Source organism: Pantherophis guttatus, chromosome 5 (genome assembly GCF_059756535.1).
Source record: "Pantherophis guttatus breed Tessera chromosome 5, ASM5975653v1, whole genome shotgun sequence".
Classification (NCBI taxonomy): Eukaryota; Metazoa; Chordata; class Lepidosauria; order Squamata; family Colubridae; genus Pantherophis; species Pantherophis guttatus.
This window is the reverse complement of record NC_142067.1, coordinates 100,035,375-100,049,542: the sequence shown is the minus strand read 5'-3', so window position 1 is coordinate 100,049,542 and position 14,168 is coordinate 100,035,375. Positions and strand designations below refer to the sequence as shown.

The window sequence follows — 14,168 nt, the reverse complement described above, 5'->3', positions numbered from 1 at the left end:
CGGTGAGTTCTAGTCCTCCCTTAGACACAAAAGCTAAATGGGTGACTTTGGGCCAGTCGCTCTCCCTCAGCCCAACCCACCTCACAGAGTTGTTGTTGGGAAAATAAGAGGAGGCAAATGTATTATGTATTTTTTTCTGCCTTGGGTAATTATAAAGTAATAAAGGCAGGATAAAAATCAAATGCATACATAAATGATTCTGATTTTATGGAGGGTTCAAATCAAGGAATACACATTTCTGAATTCTGCCATTCCACATCCTGTAGGATTACAGCTTGTATCTAATGTGCTGTGTAGTCATCATACCTTTCCCCACATTGCTCTTATCCAAGCATGGTAATTACTACTCTGATTGCCTGATCTCCAAGAAAATGTGGCTCCCGTTTGAGAACTAGAAGGCTGACTTTTTAATAACAAAAGAAAGGGAAGGTGTTTGTGCCATTGCCAATCGGTTGGAAAGAGAAGTTGTGTTGGGAAAACACAGCTATGTATAAATTGCAGCAATATGTGAAGCGTGGGAAAAACGTAAAACTTTATTCATCAAGTGGGGACGTCTGTGAACTCAATTGTGATGGGTCAGCACTAGACAAAAGGTTAGGTGAGCATGTCCTATATATTCCCCTAAGATAATTATGTGTACTACTTATTTCATTGGCATTGCTGTCCTGAATTATCCTTGGTCCAATGACTGACTTTTACCTTTACTCGTTCAACAGTTTCTTTTGTTGCAGCCAAAGCCAAGACATTGACCTTAGGACTCATGAGAATCTTGGGATCCTTCAAGAATAGATCTGAGTACAGATAGTCCTTGATTTATGACATAAATAAACCCAGATTTCCATCATAAGTTGAAAGAAGCACCCATCTGACTGAATTTACAATCATTTTTGTGACAATCGTTAAGTGAATGCTGCAATCATTAAGAGAGTTAATGAATTCATATGGTCATTTTTTGCAGGAAATTGGCCAAAAAGGCCAGATTCTGGCATAAAACGTGTTACGTGATTGTGAAGGCTCCAACTAGCTGTAAAGATAAACCACATGCCAAGCACCCAAAATGTGGTCTTGTGACCATGGGACGTTGCCACTGTTGGAACTCTGGTACTGGAACTCATGAGTACCTTTTGGGGATATGTCATAGTTTCAACCTTTCTTCATCATTCAATAATACCTTGCAAGAAATGCTTCTGTATGTTGGCCCAGTGGGTTGCCTAGTATTAATGTATAGATTATATATTGTTTATTTCTTTCGAGCCAATGAATTATGCTGCTTTTCAAAAAAATCTCTTTTCTATAAGAAGCTCAGGACAACATCTACCAGTATAGTACTTCTTCATTTGATCATTGTGGCAGCTTTTCAAAGTGTTAGATTAAATAAAAGCCATCAGGTCAGACTCAACAGCCTTCGGGGTGTGTGGGTATGTTATGATTCAGTACAGTATGGGTTGAAATTTAATATAGTATTCACTGTAATACACTATAATATTTATATATTTACAAAGATACACAGGTTCTCAGCCTCATTATGGTCACATTCATATGAGTAATTAGATGCACATGACTATGTTCCGTTCACTGTATGCCTCAGCAACATGAGATGCACAGACATAGCAGGACATCCTTTCTGCTTATACAAATCAATTCCATTTGACTTTTTGTTTGTTTCTCATCTAGAATTTCTCACTAAGATTGTTTTCCCCAAACACAACCAATTTGACTTTACATTCTTACAGGATATCTGATAGGAAGTAATAGGAGTACAGGTAGTCCTTGACTTACAGCCCAAAATTTCTGTTGCAAAGCAAGACAATTGTTAAGTGAGTTTTGCCCCATTTTACAATCTTTCCACAGTGAATCACTGTAGTTATTAAGTTAGTAACACAGTTGCTCAGTGAATCTTGCTTCTCCATTGACTTTGCTTGTCAGAAAGTTGCAAACGATGGCCCCATGATTCTGGGACACTGCAACCGTCATAAATACGAACCCAAGCATCTGAATTTTGATAACATGACCATGGGGATGCTGCAATCTTTGTAAAAACACTTTTACAGTGCCATTGTAGTTTTGAATGGTCACTAAACAAACTCTTGTAAGTCGAGGGTTACCTGTAGAGTAGATACTTGTAGATGAATTTTTTTGCAAAATGGAAAATGTGCCATCTAAAGGCATAAAGTGGCACTGCAAGGCCCTCTCAAGTCAAATAATACTACCAGTAGTAGAGCATTAATTCTTCTCATTGATTCTCAAATCGAACAAGTTTATTGAGGCATATAGATAAAGAAACATTCAGATGAATTGGTTTGGGTTTCAACTGGAGGCATCCATAATAGTTTCTGTGGAATAGAAATGTTACACCCGAATACTAAAAAAACCAGGGTGTTTTCAGTGCAGAAACTGTCATGGGATGAAACTGTATGTAGTACATGGACAACATTCTTAATAGAATATGGTAATTTGATAAAGAACAATTACCTAGAGTGATGATGAGTTTCCTCTTTGCTGGAATTTGCCAATCAATAAAGTGTATGTATGTATGTGCATATAGATATATGCATAATATGTAACCTTTATCAACCTTTGTATAATCTTTTGTGGGGGTTTTTTTACACTTTAGCTCACTTTCTGACAGTTCAAGGTAGTTAAGGAAAATCTTAAAAGGTAAAAATACAACCATAAATGAAAAGGCAAAGCAAGTATCAAGCAAAGCAAGTATAAAAACCACATTAAAAACCTGTTCATATTCTCTTCTATGGTACATATTCTTCCAAATCATAAAATGGATACCATGGGGAAATATAGGCAGTTTCAAATTGTTCATATTGGTGACTTCTGGAGCTTCTATTTATCTTTATCCAACACACATTTCTAGTCAAACATTGGGCTATAGCTGCTCACCATTTTTATTTGTTAAAAATAATTTTCTTAACAGCATTCATAAAGTAAGCCTTATGCTGGAGCCTGTGGTTTTCCTTTGCAGCATGCCATCTTTCAATTTCTTGTGTGTGTTTGAATGTATGTATGTATAGAGTAAAATATCCTTGAACTCGGTAAGCATCAAGAGAGGAATCTCAAACCAATGGACACACCCATGTATCTCTTCAGGATTTTAGTCACGCTTTGTATTTTGAGGATTGCAGTTTGGCAGTGAACTCCATTCTGATAGTTGATTGTCTAGGGAATACCTGCTGATAGATTAATTTTTTGTGTATAAGATATGTACGAGCTCTGGTGGCACAGTAGTTAGAATGCAGTATTGCAAGCTAACTCCGCCCACAGCCTGGAATTCAATCCTGATTTCAAGGTTGATTCAGCCTTCCGTCCTTCCGAGATCAGTAAAATGTGGACCAAGATTGTCGGGGGTAATATGCTGAAGTTGTAAACCACTTTGAGAGTGCTGTAAAAGGCACTATGGGGTGGTATATAAATCTAAGTGCTATTGCTGTATGTGCTGGGCTCAGTGGGAGATTCTTTTATACAAACATTACCTTCTAACTCTTGTCTCCAGAAAAAAGTGAAATGAACATCTTAAATGTCCTTGGGAGCAATATGCCCTGCCTCGTATTTTAGCTCTACCTAAGTAGTAATATATCTCATTGTTTTTCTAGTCTTTGATAAAGGGAGCATATAATCAAACTTCCATTCTTTAGATGCAATTGTAAAAAAATACATTATGCATCCTGGAAAAAACAGAATCAAGAATCTTGAAAGTTAATTGGGTTATATACTGTATACATTGGCCAAAATGAGTGTAACAATATAATTAATGTGATTCTACAGAACAATATTCTTAATTATCATGATAAACAGAAGTGAAATTAGTAATTTCACCTGTAATTTCAGTAGAGACTTTAGAGATATTTTAAGGGAGGACATTCATAATTTGATCAGTGGTTTTGACCTGTTCAGACATTTGTTAATTAAATATTTCCCTATGATATTTAGAACAAAACAAAAGAGGAAGAATAATGAATAGATAGTTACTAGTTAAGACCAGTTATGAAAGACCAGTTTTCACATAGTATTCAAGAAAATGTTTAGGTAAGAACTTGAGGAGGCTGCTTTGCACTTCGTGCATAGTTTAGTCTATTCTATTAGAGCTATGTTTTCAAATCTCAGCAACTTTAAGACTTGTGGACAAGATCATGTGAAGTACTCGAATGGTTATACAGCCTTACTAAGTCCACACCTGGAATACCACATCCAGTTTTGGTCAGTCCATTATATATAAAAGATGTTGAGTCTTTGGAAAGAGTGCAGATAAGAGCAACAAAGATGATTAGGGGCCTGGAGCAGTAATGGGTTTCAAATCCCTGTGTTACTGGTTCACTATCAGCAGCACACGGCGGGCACTCTTGCTTTGCTAGCGTGTAGCACTTCTGTGCATGCGCAGAGCGTTTTTGATGACATCTGGGCAGGTGACCTGGAGGCTAAAACATACGAAGAATGGTTGAACTAGGAGTGACATGACAGCAGTGTTACAATATTTGAGGCGCTGCCACAAGAAGAGCTGGTCAATCTATTTTCCAAAGCATCTGAAGGCAAGATAAGAAATAATGGATGGAAATTAGTCAAGGAGAGATCCAACCTATAACTAATGAGAAATTTCCTGACAGAACAATCAACCAGTGGAACTTCAGAAGTTGTGGGTGCTCCATCACTGGAGGCTTTTAAGAAGAGACTGGACAACTACTTGTCAGAAAAGGTATAGAGTCTTCTACTTGAACAGGGGGTTGGACTAGAAAACCTACAAGGTCCTTTCTAATTCTGTTATTCTATTATTGACTTCAAGTCACAGAATTCCCCATTCTTAGCAGAATACTCTAATCCATCATTTACTATTTGGTTTTATGAATGGACTGTCCAGAGCAGCTTCCTGCAGCCAGCATGGCCATCACCAAAAATTGTGTAAGCTGAAATATGTATATTTGAATGGTGCCCAAGTTGACAATCTTGGAATAGAGACAGAACTTCAGAATTTCCATGTGCAAAGCAAGTGGTAGGAATTGTAAAGTCTGTCCTGACTCATAGCTCCTTTCTATGCAAGGAAAGGCCTCGGCATTAAGATGGGGGTTATGCTGAGAGACATAAATGTTAAACAGAAGATGGCTCTATGTCTTTACATACAGATCATCCCTGATCTGAGAAGAAGTGAAAGCAAGCAGTTGTTTCCTTTCATCATTAATTCAAGAATTATGTGATAATATATTCTGTATTCTTCACCTCTGCCTCTTATATTACAGTAATAAAAGTGGATTTCTACTAGTCCTAATCCAATACTCAACTATTATACCAGACAGTCTCTTTTTACAATAATTTTAGCAAGTTAAATTTAAAAAAAACAATTTCTTGGAATAGGGGTACTCTGGTTTGTATATACTTTGCAGCTGGGAACTCAAGACTTTGGAACATTAATACCAAGGTGCTAATCAGGTTTTCTGCAGATGCTTCAGAAAAAAAAGCTGTTTGCTAAGCTTTCTCAGTGCAGCCATTCAGAAGAGAGAAAATTGCCTTGTAGAATTTTTAGTCTATGTAGGATTTGAACTCAGGAGGATTAATTGGAGGTTTCCTGCAAGATATTGATCAATTCATTCTTGGAAGTGCTGTTCTTTCCATTTTGTTTGGTTCTTGCCTGTTGATGACTGGTATTTTAATTTAAGCACCTAGTAGATGGTAGATAGTATCCAGCTCAATGAATCTCTTAATAGCCCATTTGCTTGAGTAGCAGACTTCTAGGAAATCTCGGGGGAGAGGGTTTTTTGTTTTATGGGGTCTATTTCAGTCTTCCAGTCAACTGTATGATTAGTTTTAACACTATGGTGGCTGTTAGATATTTACAATCCTGATTCTTTATTGCAGTTTTGTGTTTCATAATTCTTTGATGTGATGTATCTTATTTGTCTAATATAATACAGTTTGCAACTTTGCATATGATTTTGTTTCCATCTTGGTGGAGTGTGCAGACTTTAGGATTATACAACATCTTCCTATTGTATTTTTTTTTCATAGTGCACCCTAGAGCCCAAGAAGAACCCAATCACAAGGCATGAATTATGGGATTATAACATCACACAAAATGCAATATTGAAAACCAAGGAAGTATCACGATCAATTAATTTAACAGGATTGTGTTCTTAGTTATCTATCCATCTGTCTTACAGCAGTGTAAAATAATGATGATGAGAAGTAAATTCATACAGCATTTACTAAAATATTCCCCTTGAAAATTGCTTAGAACTGTCAAACCATTAACCATGAACAAAGTTTTCTATTAACTTGTTCAAAAACTTTGTGATATCAGCTGGAAAAAAATTTCAGTGGCTTCAATCAACCCTGCCCTTCTTAATTAGTAAGTCAGGACAAAGAATAAACCTATTGTTGTAGCAAATTCATAAAAACACCTAGAAGTAACAAATACATTTGTTTGCCTTAGTGGACTACAAAAAACACATAAAGACTGTATTATAACAGTAATAGTTAAGTGTCAGTTATCTAATAAATCACATGCTTGCTTTAGTTAGAACAAACATAGAAATATATTCAAATAAATGCAAAATAAATACCAAGAAGACAGCAGTACAGGATGGTACATAGGCTATGTTTTGCAGTTGTTCTCACTTCCTAGTATATAGGCTAAGATTAAACCTCTTAAATGTTTAGAAAAGAACGCAGGGACAGGCACAGTTGCAGGTTTTCCCAATTAGCATTATTACAACATAATTAAGAGCATAGGTTCAGAAGTGGGTTACAGTAGGGAACCTTTTCTTCCCTTGATGGAGAAAAACTGGAAGCTAATTATTTATCTGAAAATAATTATTGAAAACAATGTATTAAGATACACAAGTCCAAAGGAAAGCAGGCATTATGATAAATGCAAGTATTGTCCAAAGTAAATCTAAAAGCCATTATGATATGACACTTTGTCTTTGTCCCTTTTTAGGTCTGCAAAAATCTAGACAATTACTAAATGGCATTAAAGAGAAAGAGAACACTCTTGGTTGCCATGTCATAGTTCACTGAATCTTGGCAGCCATAGCCTCGGAAGGTTTTTCTGACAAAAGGTTGAGAATAATTCAGCCAAAGCGAAGGGCCTTTTAGTTCCATTGCTTTTAGTGGAGGAGTTACAAATACGTACAATTTTATGAAAATCTGTTTAGCCAAAAAAGTACTTACTATTTCTAGAGTAAGTTCAAAATTGTGAACAGCATAAACTGTATAGTTGTGTAAGATATAGACTATTGAAGCAGGTAAATAATTTATATGATATATGAGGGAAGGTGGCCTTTTATTATTAGCTATAATGAATTTTTAATTCATAAAAATTAACAGTGTTTTGTTTGCCTGTACATGTTTTATACACATACACACATGAATAGTTTATCCCATCATATTAACTGTTACTTACATGACATAAAATATATGTTTTCACCACAATTTGTTTCCTTCTTTTAAAATGCCAGAGGTTAAATATCAATTATGCCATCACTTTTTGAGAGGATCAAAGCAAACTGATTTTCTTTTCTTCAGACAGGGTCTATGAATGTTTTATTTAATTGTTCAGAGTCACATTCTTTTAAGACAATTTCCTTGGTCGCCTGCATGGTGGATTTCATTTCTGAAAAGAGAATTTGGTTGCTATACTCTTGACTTAAAGATGACACTTGGTTCCTGTATTTGGATTTGCATTTTTTATGTATTCACATTATAGACATGCTTGTGAGTAGCTGGGTCCATGGTGGTCCAAAGTTACTTCATTCTCTCTTTGCTCCATAATTAACTCCTGAGATCTGGTCACAATGTGCATTTAAAAATTCCACATATGCTATAGTAATTTTCTCAATTTCTGCAAATTTCTGCAAAGTATAACTCCACATCAAGCACATTTGATATTATTGGGCTTACCACATTCAGAAGTGTTGTGGATTAACTAGGATGATATATGAAATGACAAAGCTAAAACGCATATGAAAATATTAGATTCATAAAAGCCATCAAACACAATATCAGAACTTTCCCACCATAGTAAAATAACAAATCTTCAGTCCAGATTTTATTGTGCCATTCTATAAAATAAATTTATACTGTATTTTGTACAACAAGATTTTCATTATTTGTTCTTTTGAAATTAATATGGAAATCCTGCATAAGTTCTACAACATAATTTAATTTACAACTGTATGTTCATAATTTTACTACATAAAGTTCATAATTTACAACTGCACAAGTTCTACAATATAATATAATATAATATAATATAATGATGATTTTTCATTAAAAGTTTTGTTTTTTTATATCCGCATTATTGCTTCTACATTTTATTTAGTGTGACAGTTTCACAAGTTGTTTTTAAAAGCAATAAAAAAAAAAACATTGTCAAGATTTCTGGGTCTATATAGTTTGCTCCAAAGTCCCAAGTCATTTTTCCATTTTATTAGAAGATATAAAGTTCAAATTAGAAGGATCACTAATATTTAGCCAGGAGAGGCAGTTTAGTTTTGTTGCAGCAAAGTTAGATTTTGCTGAAATAGGGTTAAAAAGAAACTACCGGTACCTCTTCATGCCACAATCATCCCCAGGTTGTCCTTGTTTAGCAACCAACTCATTTAGTGACTATTTGCAGTTATAATAGTGTTGAAATAGTAAGTGCGACAGTTCTCGCATTTATGACCTTTGCAGGTCTATAAAGGAAAGGAAAGCTGAAATAAGATCATAAAAATAGTCATAGTTTTCACTTAGCGATCACTTTGCTATTGATCAAGTTTCCAGTCCAAATTGTGATCACTAAACAGGACCTTCCTGTCATCTTACATTCAGTTTCCAAAAATAAACATGCAGATGCCTGCAGAAAACTTATCAGGATAGCAAAGCGGCAATGACATTTTTTTTCAGGGTTGAGCAATTTAGAGAATCTGCTTTAGTACACAGAGACTCTATTTAGCAATTTTGGCCAAAGGTGGCTGATAATTTGTAATGCTCTTTTCCCCCCCCTCTCCCCCAGATTTTTGAAATCCTCAGAAATAGGTCTTTCTTTCTTTCCCACTTCCATCAATACCATTCATATATTTTTAATCCACATTTCTTAATTTCCAAGAATTAAAAAAACCATCAGTTTTGTGGGATCATGTAAATTGGCACTTTTATCACAGCATAAAGTTGGATTGTGGATAGAAAAATGAGTCAGGGAAGTTACTGATAACAGAGATTTTGAATGGGATATGATGTACTGTGAGGGATGAATGTTTTTATCAAAAGAAGGGGAAATGACTGTGTATAAGCGTGTGCTTCTGCTCAGTTCGTTATGTGGAAGTTACCCCTGAATATTCTAGGAGAAATCTAAAAGTAAATTGGATGCATTGAATCAGTAAGATTAAAAAGCGAATGGGGTAAAACAAGGAGAGGTAGGATCAAGAATCAAGAGGTGCTGAATGAGTGTGGAATAGAGTTATCAATACAAAAGAAGTATGTTGAGGTGATTTGGTCATACAGACAAAAGATACAATGATAGAATTCTAAAATAAATATATGAAGGGAAAACGAATGGGTCAGAAGGAAGGAGAAGAATGAGAAAGCAATGGTTGGATGGAGATAATGACATATTGAAGAAGAGAGAGGTGAAAAGTGTTTTTAATGAACTTTGGAACCTTATACGCCTTGAAGAGAAATGATGGCAGAAACTGGACAAGCTTCCATCAATGGAATATGAATTTGAAGTTATTTCAGTTGTCGAGCTTAATTGTATCAATTGCCCGAATAATCAGTGGCTTAAAAGATAATGGTATGGTTTCTTCACTGTAACTTTCTGCTGTGTATTTTTCTAATGTAGCTTCAGTCTCATCCATTGCTGCAGCCCCAGCTTCTTTAGATTCTCCATATTTCACCCCAGATAAGTAATCTGTAACTGGTATTTGGTATTTGTTAGAGGAATGCTGTGTATTCTTCTGTTTGGGTGGGTGGGTTTTGTTTGATGTGCCTACTTTAGGCTCTTCAGTATGCTCACAGCTTATTTTTTCCTTTGGCAAAGTTTTATCATGACTCAATGTTGGACGTCTGTATTTGTCAAAGTTCTTCAAGGAAACCTTTTTTCCACGATCATTCTGCTCATGTGTTTCTGGATTGGAGGGCAGGCATGATTTCTCCGATTGTTGATGTTTATACTTTTCAACTCCTATGTTAGATTTCGATTTGATATAATCTTTGGGGATTTGTATCTGCTGCAGTTCTTTCCCTCCTGCTACATTATCATCCTGCTGTTTATTCAGTGATGTCACATCTGATGAGAGTAGCTGATATTTCTTAGAATCTTGCTCATGCTTTTTGCCCTTAGCAATCAAGTGAGGGCTTCTAGGGTCATTTAAGGATGACTTCTGTGTAATTGCAGCTGCCGTATTTTTGGGGTCTGTGTTTAATTCTTTTGGTGACAATGATGTTTCATTTTTCTTAAAGGGATTCAGAATGGTCTCATCTGTTGCACTGTTCTTTTGGCTTTTTGAGCATTTGTGTTTGAAGGGTAATTGGTTTGGGTTTGAATTACTACTATTATCTCTCATCTTTTCTGGATTACTTCCAGGCTTCATTTTGTTACCAGATGATGATATTTTCTCATTCTGAAGATTGTCCTGAGCATTACTTCCCCTTGTATTATCAACTTTCATTGATTTCTTGAGTAAAGGGAGCTTGGGTGTTACAGAGCTTTTATTTTGTGTTGTAACACCTTCCACTTTTACTGTTTGCCTTGGTGGCATTTGACATTCTGAATGTTTGACCATAGTAGGCATAGAACTGTTGTCCTGTACTGTAATGCCTTCCTGTTTTGCTGGTTCCCTTGGTGGAATTTGGTATTTTGAGTGTTTGACTATCGAAGGTACAATAGTGTCATCTTGTGCTGTAACATCTTCAGGGTTCAGTGGTTCCCTTTGTGGTGTTGGGTGTTTTGAAGTGGGGAGTATGGAGAGTACTATTTCTATGTCACTAGGCTTAGATTTAGGTGGAGTTGACTGCTGAGTCTGAGAAACATTTGTTTCTGTTATGCCACCACCTTTCTTTGTAAACTCATTTTTTCTTAATTTCTGGGGAGTTTTGGAACTATATGCCATTTTTGGTACAGGATTTTTATCTTTTGTCTTATTCTTCTCTTCTTCCCTTTTGATGACTGATAAAGAACTCAGATGCAGTGCTGTTTCGAGTAAAACCTTGTTCTCTGCATCTTTGGTTCCTAGATTCGTTACTTCATTTTGGGAAGGGAAATAGCTCTTCTCAAACTTTTTCTCTGTCATTGTTTTCATCTTTTGTTGCTTTCTAATGTCATTTCCCAAGGACATCGGTTGTGTTTCTTCATTGTGCTTGAGATGTGCAGGGGTATTTTCAGGCCTCTTAAGCTTCCTTTTTGAAGACAGTTGATGCTTCCCACTCTGATGACCAATATCTTTGTCTTCTGCAACATTTTTTTCATTGTATATTAAATCATTGCTCAAATTGTGCATTATTGTATCATCTGGCTTGGGTGTGTTCTGGGACTTTAGAAAGTCACTAGGAAAAGGGCTGGGGCATTTCTTAGGATGAGAACAAGATGCAATATCATTTTCATTCTTCGGTAATGAGGATGAGGCTGGCATTGGAAGGTTCCCCATTTTGCATAAAGGACTGTTGACTTCAGCAATATTGAGTGCTGCTTTTGCTGAATCTTCTAATGAAGATAAATGATATTTTTCAGAAGCAGCCCCAGGACTATCCATTACATTGTGGCTTTCATGGCTAAGCAGTTCTTTTACGAGGCTTTGAGAGCTATGCCAGTCACTCAAGCTCACCCTTTCCTTGTTAGTGTTGTTTTCTGAACATGTATTTTCATCGACTGAGCAGGGTTTGGCTTTGCTATTTTCTATTGCTACGATAGATCTGGATTTCTTCATAGTATTGGACAAGGAAGAATAATGTTTTTCAAATTCATTGCAAATATCATTTCCTTTTACAGTATTATCTCTGTCCTTTGAAGTGAGGGCTTGATCTGAGTTATTTGAAAAGTTTAGCCTACTGTTATCCTGGTAATTTTGTTGGCTCGTAGGCTGCAGGGGCAAATTCTTACTTTCTAGCTGGCAGTCAGACAAGTTTTGATCTCCTTGTTGTGCTTTATGATCATTATTTGTCATACATTTTGGAAATAGTTCTTTATCAGGCAGTTTTTCTCCGTCCTGAATTCCATCAGAAAATCTGCTTCCAAAATCTTCTTTATTCTTCCAACCGAGAGACATTTTGTCTACAGCTGCAGGTTCAACACTTGATTGTTGGTTTTTGATTGACGGCTCGGTGTTACATGATGCCTGAGTTACAGGAGAGTGAAACGGTAGAGTATTTTCCAACACTTTCTGTTTAGAGAAACATTTTTGGCTGGCAAAGGGAGGAAGATCTTTTACAGATGCTGTTAATTCTATTTCTGTCTCTTTTGACCTACACAAGCCTTCTGGCATGGCAGAAATCTCATCTTCTTTAGTTTCCTGGTGGCCGAGTGCACCGACTTCTTTAGTAGGGTAGGTGATATTGGAGCAAAGAGTAGAAGAGTTTTCATTCTTAGAAGTTTGTGTTGCAACCTTTGTTTGCAGAGCTCGAGCTCTGCAACCTTTGTTTGCAGAGCTCGAGAACATGCTATCTTTAGGTGATGAGGGTTTCTGGTTTTGGTCTAAAGGTAAAGTAAGCCTACGGCCAACAAGGGATACCTCTCCCATCGAAAGTGGAATGTTGCCTGTGTTAGGAACTGGGCTTTCAGAAGCTTCAGCCATATCTATTTTGTTTGCAGCCATCATAGTCATTTCATTAACTTTCCTTTGCAATTGTCTTTTCTGTTCCTTGTGTTCCGATATCCCATTTTCACCAGATTGAATGCTATTTTCTGAATCTTTTATTTTTTCCCCTGGGACATTTTTGTCAGAAAGCTGAATGGTATATTTGGTATTTGTTGCCCAACTGCAAGGATGATTAATTTCAACAGCAACATGAAATTTAGGTATAGGAACAGTTGTACAAACCAAAAGTTGTGGCTTATTGCTGTTGATATTTGTTACTACTCTCAAATTATCCCTTAGTATTTTAATTTCTGCTTTGCAAATAGCTTTTTGCTGCAGAGGCTTTATGTCCTTTTTTGTCTTTTGTCTCCCCCTTGCGTGGGGGGCAGCTATTCTCACATCAATAGCTGAACAAACATTACTGGTTTGCTCAAACTTTTCTTTCATTTTGGAGAAGACTGAGTTTTTATTGATTATTTTGGGTAGGTTCTTTTTCAGATTCAGCTGCTTCTCCTTAGTTTCTTTTTCCTCAGCAGCTATAAATTTCTTCAGAACATTTTTTACAGTATTTTTCCCACATAAGCTAATCCATTTGGTTCTTTCTTGACTTATTATTGTCTTTGGATTTTCTTCACCAGTTATTGAATTCCTGTCAAACTTGCTTATGATGGAATTTAGCCCATTTTTAGGGGGAGAATACTTTTCTTTAATAATCAACTTGCCCACCTCTCTTGGCTTCTTTCGGAAGGGTTCACGATGGCTGTTCATGAACCTTGACTGCAGAAGTTGAAATTTTGTAGGGCGAATGCCATTGTTTGTGCTTTGGCGTTCAGGCTTTGAGCTCATTTTTTTTCCTAAGCTTTCTAACCAATTGACTTTTTTGTTTTCAACTGTAAGACTGTTAGATACGAGGTCTGTGAGGTAAACCAACAGGCTGCTGAGAACAGCAAAAGCACCTAATTTGCTTGACATCTTATTGAGTTTCTTCTTCAGTGCCATGGGATCAATCTGCACCTTATCGCTGCTCAGCTTCATACCTTTACTTTTGCTGCACAGAAGAAAATGAATGCTTTGGGAAGAGGAACCATAAACATGCATTGTACATTACATCGTATACTAAAATTGCTCTTAAAACTACAAACATTGTACATCTAATGTACACATTTATATAAAATACATCACCTTAGTCAAGACTTAGTCAACCTGTGATTATAGGTACCTATCTATGACTGGCCATTGTCAACTATTGTATTATCTGATATAAGCAGTAATATATTTCATTAACTTTGAAAAAACTTGCATACTTGTTTCCTTCAGCCAACAGCTAAATAAAAGATATCACAAAAAATATTACTAAGTAGTACTGAATATTGTACATTTTTAAGGAACTAAAAATAT

General features: G+C 36.1%; 1 protein-coding gene across 1 annotated transcript; it reads right to left on the bottom strand.

Moving 5' to 3' along the window:
• Positions 1-6,184: 6,184 nt before the first annotated feature.
• Positions 6,185-13,818, bottom strand: LOC148113541 (uncharacterized). Its single transcript, XM_087895412.1, has one exon. It carries the CDS (start codon positions 13,803-13,805, stop codon positions 9,714-9,716), a length of 4,092 nt encoding a protein of 1,363 aa, XP_087751538.1. The 5' UTR covers positions 13,806-13,818; the 3' UTR covers positions 6,185-9,713.
• Between the last annotated feature and the right edge of the window lie 350 nt (positions 13,819-14,168).